Source organism: Eubalaena glacialis, chromosome 1 (genome assembly GCF_028564815.1).
Source record: "Eubalaena glacialis isolate mEubGla1 chromosome 1, mEubGla1.1.hap2.+ XY, whole genome shotgun sequence".
Taxonomy (NCBI): Eukaryota; Metazoa; Chordata; class Mammalia; order Artiodactyla; family Balaenidae; genus Eubalaena; species Eubalaena glacialis.
The window spans coordinates 118,947,306-118,964,692 of NC_083716.1; the positions used below are offsets into that span (position 1 = coordinate 118,947,306).

Here is a 17,387-nt window from a genome sequence, read left to right on the forward strand (position 1 = left end):
GAACAGACTGGTGGTTGCCAAGGGGGAGGGAGGTGGGGGAGGGATGGGTTGGGAGTCTGGGATTAGCAGATGCAAACTGTTATATATAGAGTGGATAAACAACAAGGTCTGGGCTTCCCTGGTGGCGCAGTGGTTAAGAATCCTCCTGCCAGTGCAGGGGACATGGGTTCCCTGGTCTGGGAAGATCCCACATGCTGTGGAGCAACTAAGCCCGTGCGCCACAACTACTGAGCCTGCGCTCTAGAGCCCACGAGCCACAACTACTGAGCCCGCGTGCCACAACTACTGAGCCCGTGTGCCACAACTACTGAGCCTGCGCTTTAGAGCCCATGAGCCACAACTACTGAGCCCGCGTGTTACAACTACTGAAGCCCGTGCGCCTAGAGCCCGTGCTCTGTAACAAGAGAAGCCACCACAATGAGAAGCCCCTGCACCACAAGGAAGACCCAACGCAGCCAAAAATAAATAAATGAATTTATAAAAAGACAAACAAAAAACCAACAAGATCCTACTGTGTAGCACTGGGAACTGTATTCAGTATCCTGTGATAAAACCACAATGGGGTAGAATATTTTAAAAAATGTATGTATATGTATAACTGAATCACTTTGCTGTACAGGAGAAATTAACTCAACATTGTAGATCAACTGTTCTTCAATTAAAAAAAAAGAATTCTATTCCTAATTCTTCAGCTCCATCCACATATTTTTGAAAGGTTGCTTTTTTGTGCTCAGAGCATCCCAGGGACAGAGCGTAACAGCTGCTGTTTGTTGAGCAGCTGCAGTTTTCCTGCCTTTGCGTATATTCTGTCTAATCTGTGTGACACCCGCTTAAAGTGGTACAGAGAGTCCCCTGATTATCAGTGGTACACCTCCACTCCAGGTATATAAGTAGAAAGGGGGAGTAATTGGCTCGGGTAAGCGAGGGGTCGTGTTTTGTGCCCAGGCACATGGGCGCAGCGCTGGCCCCCGCTCTCCCCCGACCTCTGCTCTGCCGCCTTCTGCTCGCTTCGCTCTTAGGCCGGGGCCGCCCTTCTTTTGGCTGCAGCAGTGCTAGGCTGCCCTCCACCCGGCCCCAATCCTGCAGAAAGACAGGCTCTGCCGTGACTTAGGTGGCAGGTGGGGCAGAGCCTCTGGGTCCCGCCCAGCCCCGCGGCAGGGCTGTGGTCACGGGGCGGGGGTGTCCCCCAGGTCTGTCGGAGCTGGCAGTGGAGGAGGGCTGCCTTCGGATGATCCCTGTTGGTGGGCAGTATCACCCTTTTTTCACAGACAGGGAAACAGGAGCCAATTTCCATTCTATTAAACCTTTTAATTTTACTTTAATTAGTTAAATAAAGTGGAAGCAGGTTTATTTAGAGAGATACACGTTGCATAGGCAGAAGGCAGACTCCGTTTTTAAACCCCTTTTTCAGCCTCGAGGTTGGTCTTGATGGAGGTGCAGGCCGGTGGCTGGTGGCCCTGCAGGGGGACAGGCTCATGGCCCAGCACCGTTGTGCGTTCCTCCCCCACGAGGCCGGCCGCGGGCTCTGCCGCGTCTCTCCTGAGCTGGTCTCTCCTGAGCTGCTCGTTGTCGCCTGCTCACAGGCTGTAGAGCAGCGGCCGGCACGTTCTCCATCCGACGCCGAAGAAGAAGCGCGCCCTGACCTGCGCGGGGAGGGCTCATCAGTTGTCCCCGGCGGCGCCGGTGTCGGCGCAGCTTTGCTCTGGGTCCTCTCACCTCTCCTTTCCCTCTGCAGCTTCTGGTCGTGTCTGCCCCAGTTGCTTCCCCTTTTCGCTCCCTTCTTAGGGGATGAGTAAGCCTGTACTGAATTTCCTCCTTGTCCTCCCACGTTGGCCCCCACCTTCTCCCCGCTCATCTGCTCTGCGGGCGTCGGGTGGACATGCGGGCGTCGGGTGGACATGCGCGCGGCCGAGGGGGCGGAGACTCGTCCTGGGCGTTGAGCTCGCCTGCGCTGCAGCTCTGCTCTTCTGCGGCGGACAGTGGGCGACTGCGGCCGTAACACACTCAGCGCTCTCGACGCTCCCGTCGCGCCGTGTCCGGTTTTGTTCTGTGAAATGTGCCAGTGTTTCCCGCCAGGTTAAAGCTTTTCTACGCCTTGTGCTCTGAAATGCTTAAAAAGCATTTCTTAATTTTGTACGCAGGGCAGAGGAAGTTTAGTTTCAGAATATGGATATTGAAGGGTGTTCGTCACTGAGCACTGCTAAGTAGGACTGGTCCTAGTTAGTACTGATGCCGAAAGCTCAGCTTCTCTGTGCACCGGTGCCGAATCGAATCCCAGAGACAGAGTCTCAGGGTGAAGTGGAAAAGAATAGCTTTATTGCTTTGCCAGGCAGAGGGGGACGCCGTGGGCTCCTGCCCTCAAAACCGTGTGTCCCAGGCTGGGAGGATGTGATGAGGGGTTGTATAGCAATAGTTCAAGGGTGGGGTTGCTGTTCACATCGGCCCTCTGGAACTCAGGGAAGGTCATGGAGGCTGGAGTCTTGCCTACGAGAAACGGGCGACAAAAAGGCTTTCATGCCCAGAAGCCCCTCAGCGTCCTTCTTGGTTTCACTGCTGGTCCATACTGACTGGGTTTGGGGGGGCAGACTTACCCCACTCCCCATATTTTGACAGAGAGGAGCGTAGGAACTTTGTAGAGACACAGCCTTTTACCCAGCCACCCGCTGCAGACCGTGTGGTTTGCACCTTCGTGCCTCTATAGGCACCGTCCAACTTTGGTTAAAAGTCAAAGCTGGTGAGGACAAATGGGCGAGAAATACAGTTTGGATAATGAGCAAAGTAACTTTTCATAAGTCTTCTGATCTGTGAACATGAGCTGTCTTTCCATTTATTACGTCTTAAATTTCTCTCAATAACGTTATGCAGTTTTCAGCAACCATGCTGTAACGTAACTTTTGTTAAAGTTACTCCGAAGTATTTTTTTTCCTTGATGTTATTGTTAATTGTTTTCTTAATTTCATTTTTGGATTGTTCATTGCTGATGTATAAAAATACAATGGATTTTTCTATTTTGCTTTAATATTCTGCGACCTCTCTGAACTCATTTATTAGTGCTAATAGTTTTCTTAGGGAATTCCTTAGAACTTTCTGTATACAAGATTGTGTCATCTGTGAATAGAGATCATTTTAGGTCTCCCTATTTACTAATTGTCCTGGCTAGAACCTCTAGTACAGCGTTGAACAGAAGTGGTGAGAGCGGGCTTCTTGTCTTGTTCCTCATCTTAGGGGGAAAGCATCTAGTCTGTCACCGTTAAATAAGACATTAACAGTGTGCTTTTTGTGTTTTGTAGCTAGTCTTCATCAGGTTGAGTGAGTTCCCTCCTAGTCCTTGTTTGTGGCGTTTTTAGCATGAAAGGTTTCTTTCCCCCCCAGTATTGTCAAATACTTTTATTGCGTCTATTGAGCATGTGTTTTGGTTTTTTAGTTTATTAATATGATGTATTAAATTAAGTTTTATATATTAAACCAACATTCCATTCTTGGGATAAATCCTACTTGGCCGTGGTGATAGTTTTTTATATGTTGCTAGCTTTGGTTTGCTGATACTTTGTTGAGGATTTCTATGTCTGCAGCCGTAAGAGTTACTGATGATTCCGTGTTTAAGAAGTTATCTGAAGTAAGTAATTTTCGTAAGTAAGCAAAGGCGTGTTGTAAGAATTAAATAAAATAATGCACAGAAAGTACTGAGCCCAGCGCTCAGCACACAGTGGCCAGTCTCCGTGAATTTTGCTCTTTTTGTGTGGTGGTCGTTTGTGATCACAACTCACATCCTAGGATCTTGAGTGAGACACACATAGACTTGAACCCTGGCTTCACCCCCTCTTCGTTATTAACTGTGTGACTCCAGGCACTTGTATCTGGATGCGTTAAGATTTTCCACCTTTAACGTGGTGTCGTGATAGTGCTTCCCCCTTAGGGTGGTCAGGAGCGTTTGATGAGAATAGGCAAAGCCCCAAACACGGGGCCTGGCACGCAGTTACGTGCAGACCTAGGTGTGCATTCACTGTTGCTGCTTTTAAACACATGACTGCAGTGGTGTTATGAGGGTGAAAGATATGAAATAATTGAGCTATCTATAAGCGATTGATCAAATGTTATATATGTGAGCAGTGTAATAATAGTCTTTAAAATGGATTAGACTGATACGGAAAAAATATCTACTAAGTATTGGTAGTGGGCAAAACAGTTTTTGTTGCATATGTGTGTGCATATTGGTAGGTTTATGCATGCATTGAAGTCTGGAAGTGCATATATATCGGTTGTGAACAGTTTAATTTTGGGGGGTTGTGATTGATATAAGAGGGCTTTGACTTTTAATTTTTAAATAGGTATATGTTTTATCAGAAAAAAGGAATAAAGATTTCTGACTGGTAGGACATCAGGAAGGTTAAAAAAACATTTAGGGTTGTATTTACCTTACTTTCTTCATTTCCCTCAGATATTTTCAAACTTTGTTTGACTATATTATCTAATGAAGCCCTTATACATTTTAAAAAGTAATAAAAGCTTCTGAAAAGGATACATGAAGAATGGTTTGCATCCATTCACAAGTTTTGACTTCTTTCCTGTGGACTGCCAGAGTTAAATATCTGATTGCCCTACTGCGTGTTGGCCCAGGCTCTGGTGTAGGTGTTAGGGATTCCAGGAGAATGTGTCTGCTCCAGGGACAGAGAGACAGAACAGATCTGCCCACAGCTCATCTCAGGGGGAGTCAGGGTCAAAGGCACACATATGGCTGTGCAGCCCAGAGCAGGACAGGGCCGGGCAGGCTCGCAGAGGATGATGTGTTCAGGGTTACACAGGAGTGTGTTTGGCGTAGGGGGCCGTCGGCCATGGCTTAGAGCTGTGACAGATCAAGACAAGATACTCGGGGACGTTTACGGAAAGGAGCCTGCCTTTGGGCTTATTATCGTGTCTCCGTGCAGCCTTCTCTTGGGAATGCTAATTATGCTGCAGTTACGAGGCTGCCACATTTCTCATTCGCTTGGAGGAGAATTTCAGTAACAGGGAGTGGGTGAAGCTGAAAGCCTGTTGGGGTATCAGCTTCCACAAAGTGACCCTGACACAGGGAGTTAGTTGTCTTTACAAAGAGAACGAACGAGGCACTTTCTCCCCGTTGGAGCTGCGTGGGTCACAGCCTGCCTCAGGGGAAAAAAGGAAAAGCTTGGCGGTTTAGGTTCTGGCCTCCCTGGCAGATGGACAAGGGGACAGACACCTCTTAGTTTCTGTGACATTTTGTTCGTCCTCATAGATGAGTGTATACATTTTCTAAATGGACAGTATGATCCAAAACTTGTAATTCCAAGTTCTAAACACCAAACTTGAAGTCAGTCTTTAGACTGATATGTTTTTCTGCCACTCCTGGACCTGAACCTTTAGTCACAGTGTTGTGTGATGGTCTGTGTGATGACTTTTGACCTAGAGTCTGTTTGTGGCTTGTTGCTTTGTATCATCCCCAATCCAGCCTGGTTACAGCTCAGTCCTGAGGCCACCGGGGCTCTGCCGGCCCTTCCTTAGGGGGTTCAGAATGTGGGTCAGTTGAGGCTGATGGAGGGACTGCTTCTGCCCGGCCTGTGCCGGCCCTGGCCGCTCGCCAGCCTCTGTCCAGCATCTGGACCACAGTTCAGGACTTGAGTACAAGTTCACAGACTTACGCAGCTTTGAGAACTAGGCTGGTTTGCTGCTAAGTCCACGAATGACTGTGTGTGCTCTCTGGACTTTTAATTTTTTCAAAAGGTTCTCTTCTGTGTTTTAGAATCTCTATTGTATCAACAGTTCTTTGGGGCACGCTATTTTACTGCTGTTTTTCACTTCACGGTGCCTGCCTGCTAATTGGGTTACCAGGAGTGGGGTGATTGAGAGTTGGATGAAAATTAGCGTCACACTGTAGAAATTTCACGCGTTATTTTTAAATGTCTTGTCCCAATGCTGTAGAAGGGGGAATGGAACTGGGGTGATTTTTAAGAGATTAAAGGAACCGAAGGTGCCAATGAGCTTATGCCAGGTTTCTACCCCAGGCTGTCACACGAGAGAAGTGACCCTCAGAATGACAGTCTTTGCAGTGGTGCCAGGAGATAGAATTAATTATTTCTTTGGGCTCAGGGAGAACTGATCCTTCTCTAAGAACGTTTTCTGTGTAACAGATGTTGTCTTAATGTGTGAAAAGTTTTAAGTTGATGTAATAGCAAAAGCTTGCATAGCTAAAAATACTCATTCTCACACATGTGTTTGCCTTAGTTAAAGCTCTAGAAAAAGAGGCTATATTCTAACAGATGTCTGCTTAGCTGAAAAGCCTAAAGAAAATGGGAATTTAAGTGACTCGTAGAGTTCAGTATGGATTGATTTAGTTGAAAGATACTGAAACATATTAGACCCAGAGACCACGAGACCCCTCACCCTGGACTGGATCCCGAGTCTGTCTCCTCTGTGACCGAGTGCGGCGGCGAACACAGCTCATTTGTCCGGGTCAGGAACGGCACCTTCTACGTGAGAGAAATTTAACCCCAGTTAACTGAAACTGGGTACCTTTCTGAGGGCCTAACCCCCTTTTGAATTTGATTTTAATTTCTGGGTGTCCCAAAAGCTGGGAACCAGAGGGCAAACTTACTTTTAGACGGCGTGTTAGTTTTCAAATAATAGGCTCAATTGACTTTTATCCTCCAAACACCTCTCTGGGCATATTTAACCTGGTAAATGACTACACCCTTGTTCCTGTTCCCCTGAATTTCTAACTCAGATAGAAAACGTGAATTACTTTCTCTGTTAGCACATGGATCCCATGAACAATCATGTAATCTTGCTGGTGCAGCGTCGTGGTGATGGACACGCGGTACTGCGCTGTTAGGTTGGGACACGTGATTTGACCCCTGCACTGGGTTCTAAGCCTTGTGGGTTCGGGGTGTTTTCTATCTGCGTGTTTGCTTTTTATAGTTTCTGTTTAGCTGTCGGGCTTTCAACTGTCACTTTTCATTCACATCACTGTGCTTAACTCCTGTGTTCCATCCCCCTTTCTCGCTCTTTCTATATTTAGTTGCTTCTAATCTGTTTAGAAAATTCAATAAGTAAGCCTGTTAGATTTGTTTCCAAAGGGGAAGTAGAGAGGCTGAGTCGGGACTGTTGGAGCTCAGTTTTAAAAAACCTCCCACTGGCTGCCTTTCCCCCTTCCCTTCCTTGGGGGCCGTTTCCACGCCAACAGTGGTGATGAAGCAGCTGCGTCCTCAGTGCAGCGGACGTAATGTGACATCTGCAGTGAACGTGGACAAGTTGTGATTAACTTTTAAAACTACAAGCTCTTTGAGGACGAATCTGAACTGCTTCCATTCTCTTCATACTTGCCCAGTTTTCTGTGTGGCATCCCTTACAGCAACATATATCCTAACCGCCTGGATATCCACATGCCAACATAGATGCTTTCTCTGGCCGTGAGGTTGTCCTCCTGTAACATGAGAATATAAAAAGAATGGAGACCAAATGTTGAGTATTTCATTTTTGCCTTAAATAGTTAGTTATCTTTTACAGTAGTTAAAATACGAGAAGAAAGTCTTATATTTATCGACATATTTACTATCACCAATGATCTTCATTTCTTAATGTAATTCCAAGTTTCCATTTGTTATCATTTTCCTTTTGCCTGAAGATCTTCAGCATTCCCTGGAGTGCTGGTCTGCTGGTGATAAATTCTGTTTTTGTTTGTCTGAATAAGTTTTAATTCAGCCTCTGTTCTTAGAAGATATTTTTGCTGGATGTAGAATTCTAGGTTAATACTTTCCTTTCACCGTTTTCAAGATGTCATTCCGTTGTCTTCTGGCACACGTGGTTTCTGATGAAAGCTGTTGTCGTTTTGTTCCTCAGTATATAATGTGTCTTCTTCCCTCTGGCTTCTGCTGGCAGTGCAATTTCACGTGTGTCAGACTGCTGGATATCACCCTACAGATCTCTGAGACTATTCCTCTTATTTCTTTTCTTTTTCAGCCTTTTCTTTTTTTTGTCTCTATGCTTAATTTTGGTTAAATTTTATTGCTGTGTGTTTAAATTCTCTCATTTTCCCCTTCTTTTGCAGTGTCTAATCTGCTTTGAATCCCATTTCAACGATATTTTCATTTCAGCCACTGTGTTTTCTTAATTTCTAGAAGTTCCATTTGGTCCTTTTAAAACACCTTCCTTTTCTCTCATTATGTCTGTGAGTTCCTTTAATCCTTGAACACAGGTGTAGCAGTTTTAATGTTCCTATCTGCAGTTTCCATCATCTCTGTCATTTCCTAGTGGGTCCCTATTTTTTGACGTTTTTCTCTCCTGATTGTGAGCCACATTTCCCTGCTTCTCATCTGTTTATGAAATTTTGATTAGATGTTGTGTGTTGTGACTGTTACGTTGTTGAGCATCTGCGTTTTGTTATAGTCCTTTAAAGAGTGTCATGCTTTGTTTGGCAAAGCAGTTGAGTTACTTGCGGATCTGTCTACTATCCTTGAGACCTGGCCCCACTACTAGGCTTGCTCTCTCTGGGGTCTCTACTGAATGCCTCCAGTGAGTCACCAAGAGCACCCCAGCTCTGGTGCTCAAGCATCTTCCTACTTTGTGTGGACTTCGGGGGTTGTTCAGTGTACAGTCTCCTGGCCATTTTTTGCCCTCCCTTAGGGCATCTCACTCACACACGTGTGGCCCAGAACTTAAGGCATGCCCAGAGCTCTCTTTCTGTGTGGCTCTCTCTTTTCCAGCACTCGGCCCTGCCTCTCCCAGCTACCTGACCCCCCTGGAGTCTGGTCTTCATTTTCTCCACTTACCAAGGCTGTCAGGCTCCCTGGCCTGGGTGGCCTGGGAATTGTCTCCAGGCAGGAACTTGGGGGTGATTGTAGAGCTCACCTTGTTTGTTTCCCTTCTCTGAGGCATCTCAGCTCTGCCCTGCCTGTTGTCCTGTCTGAAAGTAGTTGTTTTGCATATTCTGTCTGGTTTCTCATAAGAGGTTAGGTCCTTGGTAATGCGTCATTGCTGCAAGTGGAAATCCCAGGAATTCCAGTGAAATCGGCCCATTGAAAATAATTCTCAGTAACTGAACGCAGTTCTACATGGCATGCCTGCCTGTGTTAGAAAGACAAAGCTAAACACAATTTACATGCGTTTTTGAGTGAAGCATAGTCGTGCTCGTGTCCCCCACTCACTATTTACCTTCCCCACAGCCCGGGGCTGTCACTGTTCTGAGCGGAGTAATGACACAGTCCCGCAGCGTGGCCGCGTCACGACAGCGGTGCACATGCTCTCGGGGTTCCTGTCGGTGCTCAGTGGGTGGCCTCGTCCTGTACTTCAGACCACGTTTTACTCTTGCAGGGGCCTTGTCAGTGTGCCCTGCAGTGTAAGAATCACTTCTGAATCCACGTGGGAAGTCTGTGCTCATAGACCACTGAACGCCTGAATCAGCAGGACCTTGCTGTGTGGATTACAGCACAGCTTGCCGAGGCGACGGGGAATGTAAAGGCGTGTTGAGGGAAGCTGTTTGCACAGGGATCTGCATTTGTGAGGATGTGGTTCCTCCCTGACTGTTGAATAAAAGAAGCCTTGTGATTTGAAGGGGGTTGTTGGTGAGGTGTAAGGAACGTTAGCGTCCTGAGTAGACACAAGACTTGGCTGTTGATAGTTCAGCTGAGAAGCAGCTAGATCAAGAAAAACATGTTATTTGTATCTGTTTTTGGTCAGCAGTTATTTACTTCAGACTTTCTGGTAAAAATCTAATGCCCTTTTTCAGAAATCATGAATATTGCCGGCTACGGACGTCAGTTTTCTCTTTTTGTTTTTAATGACTCCTGAGTTCTTTGTTTAGCCCCTGAATGACCCACGCGTGCTCTGTATAGTGCATCGTGAGGGCTTTAATTTTTGTGCCCTCAAAATGCTGTTCATAAGTATGCTCATTTTTATAAGCCCAAAGATGGTTTTCTTTTTTTAAATTTTAAATGCAACTTGAGGAATATTGGTTGGATTTCCTGCTGTTTAGAAAATTTAGAAGTTAATGCACTTATGAAAAAATGTTCAACTTCACTAAGAGAGGAATGCAACAGTAAAGAAGATGCTTGCTTTTTTTTTTTTTATATTCAGCATTGGCAAGGGTGTGGCAAGATAGGCCCTTCTTTGAATTTCCAGGAAATGTATGTATTTATATGAGCTTTCTGAAGATAAGTTTGGCTGTCCCATCAAAAACTTAATTATACTCTTTAACCCAGTAATCTTGCTTCCAGGAATTTTTTTTTTTTCTTAAAATTATTAGAAGTTCAAACAAAGATGCAGGTAGAAAGGTATCTGTTGCAATATTATTTCTAATGGTAAGTTATTAGAATCACCCTAAATGTCTAACAATGAAAGTATTTTTCATTTGTGCCATTTTCCAATTGCAAAGTACCATGGAACCGTGAAAATGGTGTTTATGAAGAATGTTTCATCATGTGGTAACATGGACATATTTGAAATACACAGTATCCAAAAATGAAATACCGTCTCATGTTAACTATTAAAAAAATGCATGAGAGAATGGTCAGAAATATGTCAAATTGTTAAAGTAACTGCTCCTAGGTGGTAGTTTTATGAGAGGTTATTTTCTTCTTTATGGTTTTCCTATTTTCCAGAATTGGGGTGGAGAACATTCTAGATGTGTGAAAGCAAACAGGATGTTTGTAGCTGCATTCTGGACTCACCTAAGGCTTTTTTCTAGACCTGGATGGGCACCTGAGATTCCAAAAGAGTTGGCAAACCATTCATCTCTAACACTAGTTGCTATTTTCAGTTCACATGAAAAAGTACTTAAAAATGAAAACAAAACCCCAAAAACGATTTCTGTGCTTATTCTTCAGATAAAAATTTTGATGATGAGGATTCTGTGGATGGTAATAGACCTTCTTCCGCCAGCTCTACGTCATCCAAAGCTCCAGCAAGCTCCCGCAGAAACGTTGGCATGGGGACCACCCGCAGGCTCGGCTCATCCACTCTCGGATCCAAGTCTTCAGGTAGGACCGAGCCCAGTGTGGTACTGCGGGGTCAGCTCTGCTGGCGTTTAAAACCAGACGTGCATGATACTTGCCTCGTGCGTCCTTAAGAGGTGAAGTAATTCTGTTGGTAATACGCTTCCACTGGCTCTTCTTGAATTAAATTAGTTCTCTGCTGTGGATGCTGATAAGCTGGTAGGCTGTAAGTCTGAGCTGCTGTGTTGCCACGTTTGCTGAGGCAGAGCCTCTGGGCGCATGAAGCCAACACAGAGCAGAGCGCGTGGTACCCTGATGGCCTCGGGCTCCAGCCATGCCTGACACTACCAGGGGGCCTTTCAGCCATTTGCTGTGTATCAAGACGAGACTGTCCGGGCTTCCCTGGTGGCACAGTGGTTAAGAACCCGCCTGCCAATGCAGGGGACACGGGTTCGAGCCCTGGTCCGGGAAGATCCCACATGCCGCGGAGCAGCTAAGCCCGTGCGCCACAACTACTGAGCTTGCGCTCTAGAGCCCGCGAGCCACAACTACTGAAGCCCACACGCCACAACTACTGAGCCCGCACGCCTAGAGCCTAGTGCTCTGCAGCAAGAGAAGCCACCGCACTGAGAGGCCCGTGCACCTCAACAAAGAGTAACCCCCGCTCACCACAACTAGAGAAAGCCAGCGTGCAGCAACAAAGACCCAACACAGCCAAAAATAAATAAATAAAATTTAAAAAAAAAAAAAAAAAAAAAAGAAAGAAAGAAAAGACTGAGACTGTCCAGAGGTCAGATTGTACCTTATGTGTTTAAAATGTATTTTGTTCCTGCAGGGATGCCGCGTTAGTGAGTGGTAAGGATTAGCTCCCTGAGGCTTTGAAAATTGATTTATAAGGATTTCTTCCCTAATCCCCCTCCTGCCCCATCCCCCAATTTAGACAGTTTTGAGTCCTTGTTATAGACAGGTTTCATTTTGCTGTCACGTTTTAAATTTACATGCAAATTACCTACTTAAAAAAAAAATGTTATTGAAGTATAGTTGATTTACAATGTTGTGTAAATTTTTTAACTCTAAAAAAATCAGATAGCCGCTGCTCTTAGAACCGTGCTTACTGTTAGCACTGGGCTTTTGGCTCGGCCGGATGAGCTAAGGTAAAGCTGAAGTGAGGACCAGCTTTAGAACGCCACCTCCTCCTGCTGGCCTTTCTTGCTCTCTGTACCCGCCCCGGGCGTGGTGTCCTGACTCAGCGGCTTAGCGCCCTTGCAGCCTCTGCACAGCATCTCTGTGTATAGAGGGAGCTGTGCTGATGGCAGAGGGAAGAGCTGGGCTCATTTCTTACATTTTTCTTGCTCTTCTTAGTTCTTTCTAATCTTTTATTTTTTGGTTCCTTAAAAAATTTTTTTGTTGTTTTTAAAGAGCTTAAATTCATACAACATGAAATCAGCCATTTTAAAGGTAACAATTCAGTGGCATTTACTATCTTCACAGTGTTGAGCAACCACCACCTCTGCCTGGTTCCAACACAGTTTCATCCCGCAAAAGAAGACCCTATCCCCTTTAAACAGTTCCTCCCCATTTCCTCCTTCCCCAGCCCATGTTTTGTCTTTAGGCATTTAGCTATCTAGAAATGTCATAGAAATGGAGGCATCCAATATGCAGTCTCCTGTGTCTGGCTCCTTTCCCTTGGCATAATGTTTTTGAGGTTCATCTCTGTTGGAGCATGTATCAGTACTTTTTTTAAAAAATTAATTAATGTATTTATTTTTGGCTGCGTTGGGTCTTCGTTGCTGCGCACGGGCTTTCTCTAGTTGCGGCGAGCGGGGGTTACTCTTCATTGCGGTGCGTGGGCTTCTTATTGCAGTGGCTTCTCTTGATGCGCAGCACGGGCTCTAGGCATGCGGGCTCAGTCAGTAGTTGTGGCTGGTGGGCTCTAGGGCGCAGGGTCAGTAGTTGTGGCACATGGGCTTCATTGCTCCACGGCATGTGGGATCTTCCCGGACCAGGGCTCGAGCCTGTGTCTCCTGCATTGGCAGGCGGATTCTTAACCGCTGCGCCACCAGGGAAGCCCTGAACAATCTTCCTAATGCGTTTTCTTGATCCGTTTTTGAGTAGCATCCATTCCACAGACGAGGCTTAGAAATTTTCTGCGTCATCAGACCACTTCTTTTCCTTCCCTTCCCTCACCATTCCCCTTGCACAAACCTGACCTATGTAGATTGTGCAGAGGTACCAACCGTGACTTCCCCTCAGACCTGATCCTGTCCTTTTCCGTTTCGTCTAACGCTGTAGTCGTGAGTTTCCCTGTTGGCTCCCCGTCAGATGCCTCGGGCCCAGGGACTGTGCTTGGCCCACGAGTCCTCTTCGGTATGTGGTGCCAGGCCTCACGCAGAGGAGAGCTCAGCTCAGCACCCATCTGCTCGGTGGGACGCAGGCCTAACCTAAAGCAGACACAGAACTCCACTCACGGTGTGTTACCGTTGTCTGTTTGTAGTTTGCTTGTGAATGCAGAGTAACAGTCATCAAGAGTGATGACACGTATTTACCACTGTAACGAGTTGTCTTTAAAGCCCTTTTTGTCTAGGTGGTCCATGAGGACCTCAAACTCCAGATAACTTGTCTGGTAAGAAGCTCTAGAAAAGCACTTGGACTAATCAGTATAAATCATTAATGAGGGTTACAGGGATGACTGTAGATAACCATTTGGAAACCTTTATTATGAAGAAAAAACATCTGATAAAATGTCACATGATTTTCATATGTGAAGTGATGCTCATATTAGCAAACAGAAAAAGCTTTCTCCCAAATGATAGCAATTATAACAACTTTTAAGTAACAGAGCATCTTACAGCAACTTCGTGGGGTCAACTTGCAACTGACATGTACATGAAAAATTGACAGTTATCATGAGTTTAAGGAAATGAAAATGTTTTTTTCCTTTTTTCTTTCGAAATAATGTTTGGAGACCAATATGAAGTTGAGATGAAACTGTTAAATTCTTTAGAACTTATTTGAATGTTTCACAGAATTGCTAGATTCCTAACAATGACATAATTTCATTTATTCCCTGAAGAATTAAAATTTCTGTCATATGTTTATTTGGAATCTTTGAAAAGACTTACACATTAATACAGTATAAACCATCTAAATCCTTTAAAGGCTAGACTGGCCCTCTTTAAGCAAGTAGTGTCTTTAAATGGTTTTAAGCTAACATATGTTAAACTGTAAAATTACTATACTTTATCTTAATATTGGAAGTCTGTAATGCTTGTCAATGCCACAAAACTCTAAACTTAATAAGACTTAAAAAATAGTTACAAATCTTCCAGAATATAATTGTGATTTTGTGTATTCAGACTCCTCCAATGCACATTGTTTACATTTTAAAAATTGCCCTTTTTTATAGCTGCGAAAGAGGGGGCTGGTGCTGTTGATGAAGAGGACTTTATTAAAGCATTTGATGATGTGCCTGCAGTCCAGGTGAGTGAGGGTGTTTGGTTTGATTAAAAACAAGGATGGGCTGATTCTTCAAGGTTCGCTTTTCAAGTGTGCGACATGCGGAGTTTCTTACCAGGTAGGGTAATTCTGACCGTCAAGCCCACAGGAGATCTGAGGTTGCAGACCAGGAAATGAAGAGCGAAAGTCACGGCCCAAGATGACCTTTCAGTAAGAACTGAGAGAAGTAGCTTGCTCCTGCAGTGAGTGTGTGGGTCAGGTCACGTAAAAGAGGGGGAAATGAGGGATTAGGTTAGAAGAGAGAACAGAGAAGCATGCTTATATGTAGGGATTTTCCTCAGAAAGAAAAGTTTGTAAAGTTGAAGGATTTGGGTGTCTGAAAACTACAAAAAATGGTTTCATAAAATCTTAGTCTATTCCATCTTGATGCTCCCCTTAAGTACCACCTAACAGATGCGGCGGAGTTGCTTGACAGAAGCTGGGGTACAGCCACACTTTTCATACTGCTTTGTGCCTCAGCACTGTGTCTTGTTGATCGGGGCTTGTGCTACATCGGGTGTCCGTGCTCTGGATTCCTACAGCACTTAATGTCTGTGTGAATCCCTTGTCACCTGCTGCTTGGTTGCCGTGTGTGTGTATAAAGCAGATAACAGATGTTTTAGGCTCAGGACCATCCTTACGTCCTTGACCTTCCCAGCATGCCTCACTCTTGGTTGTTTATTTTTTTTTTCCCCCTCACTGTCTTATGAGTAATATGTGAGGATAAATGAGAGAGCAGACCTGAAAGTATTTAAAGTTACAAGTACAGACGTACTTGCTGTATTGCGCTTTGCTTTGTTGTGCTTCACGGATACTGCAGTTTTACAGACTGAAGGTCTGTGGCCACCCTGCGTCGAGCAAGTCTGTTGGTGCCCTTTTTCCAACAGCATTTGCTCACCTCGTGTCTCTGTGTCACATTTTGGTAATTCTCACAATATTTTCAAACCCTCCATCAGCAAAAAGATTACAGTTCACTGAAGACTCAGAGGATGATTAGCATTTTTTAGCAAGAAAGTATTTTTAAATTAAGGTATGCACACTTTTTTTTTTTTTTTTAAGACATAATGCTATTGCACAGTTAATAGACTACAGTCTAGGAGACCAAAAGAATTCGTGTGACTTGCTTCATTGCGATATTCACTTTATGACAGGGGTCTGGAAGCGACCCGGCAGTGTCTCCGAGGTCTGCCTGTATAATGCGGTGTTACAAAAAAATGCTAAGAGTAATCAATGACTTGTGCATCACTGCCGGTTCCCTAGTGGGCTTTTTTCTCTTTTGTACATGAAATTATCTGTTAACTTACAGTAAAGCCGTATTTGAGGCAAGGTTATCCATACGTGGGCATCGGATCTAGTCGGTATACATTCACAGCAGGAAATAAGCTCAATCTAAGACAAACGTGACTAGATGTTATCTCGAAGGCCCTTCTGAAAAATGAAATAATTTCTTTTACTGTGCTTACTAAGTGCCCTTGACTTCAGGTAATTAAGGAATAATCTTTGTTTATTCTGTGAATTTTCTCCTATTGATTGTAAATTAATTTTGCTTACAGATTTACTCCAGCCGAGACCTTGAGGAGTCCATAAACAAGATTAGGGAAATATTATCTGATGACAAGCACGATTGGGAGCAGAGAGTAAATGCTGTAAGCCATTGACTGTGCGGTTACATTTGCATTCGATATTTACATGGTCTGAATACTTTGTTACGAAATTGGGGTGCAGCTGTGACGAATTTTAAGTAGTAAATATTTTAAATGTAAGCTTCCATATTTACACATCGCCTTTTTAGTAGATTACTTCACTTCTGTTCTTCAAACATGCCAGTTTCTATCTTTTTGTGTATCCTGTACTTTTAGCAGAGACCTACCTGTGGTACGACCGCCGCTCCTACCTCAGTAAAGATGTAATTCTGTGATCGTTGGCCAGGAAAGCGGCTTTTTAGTGACGTTTTCAGTGTGTGTCTCTCTGTCCCTTGCTTTCTTCACAGCATTTCTGCCCCCTATGTTTTTAAAAGTGGATTAATGAAAAGAAGTGGGCCGAACATTAAAGTGCAGGGGCATTAAGTGAAGGCGTGTCTTTTCTGAGGAGAGCGATCGTGCGTTGGTTGTCTGGCAGGAAGAGGGCTGGGAACACTGCTGTGTGTCTGTTTCGGATGCACACTAGCCCTTTAGTAAAGACACAGTGGCGCGTACTGTGCAAAGGCTGTAGCGTCACTTCTTCCTATGATTCACTAAGTGAATGGCGGTTGGAGTGGGGTGTGGGGAAGGTGAGCTCAGGGAAGGAGCCTTTACAAGCTACAGTGAGGGTTTAGTTACTCTATCCTTAGCATCACAGCATCTGTAAATCACTAAACTGTTTCCCATTAAAAAGTACGCTTTACAGAAGAATTGTAATCCATTTATCACGGACACTAATTTTAAAAATTATTAGTTCTTATTTATGATACCTAGATATATCAGCAACTATTTAGTTGGCTGAATTCTTTTTGGAAAACTATCATTTAACTTTGATGTTGATCTCTGATATTTGATGGCTTCTGTTGTTTTGTATATTCTAAGAATTGTTTTGTCTGTCTCTTCGTTTTCTCCATCCCCTTAGCTAAAAAAGATTAGATCTTTACTATTGGCTGGTGCTGCTGAGTATGATAACTTCTTCCAACATTTGCGTCTTTTGGACGGAGCCTTTAAACTATCGGCTAAGGATCTGCGGTCTCAGGTAGTGCGGGAGGCTTGTATCACCTTGGGGTAAGGATTGCAATGCTCCCGATTCTCACATCATAAAATAGTCTCATGACGGTGCTTCAGAGATGGTTCATTGAATACGCCCACTGGGTCTCTTTCACGGAACCTTCAACTGGTCTCCGAGACCCATTCCAGTTACGCTTCTGTTAGCACTTTTACAATAGTTCCTGACCAGTTACGTTAAGTCGGACAGATTTTAAATTTTATT

The 17,387-nt window shown here is 44.6% G+C and overlaps 1 protein-coding gene across 1 annotated transcript in view; it reads left to right on the forward strand.

The window, feature by feature from the left end:
• CLASP1 (cytoplasmic linker associated protein 1) overlaps nucleotides 1-17,387 on the forward strand; it is a 268,149-nt gene that overhangs the window by 137,030 nt on the left and 113,732 nt on the right. The window contains exons 11-14 of the mRNA XM_061183060.1: nucleotides 10,833-10,985; nucleotides 14,347-14,420; nucleotides 15,989-16,081; nucleotides 17,037-17,182. Of these exons, the coding sequence (XP_061039043.1) occupies nucleotides 10,833-10,985; nucleotides 14,347-14,420; nucleotides 15,989-16,081; nucleotides 17,037-17,182 (466 nt within the window). The remainder of the gene's footprint in view (nucleotides 1-10,832; nucleotides 10,986-14,346; nucleotides 14,421-15,988; nucleotides 16,082-17,036; nucleotides 17,183-17,387) is intronic.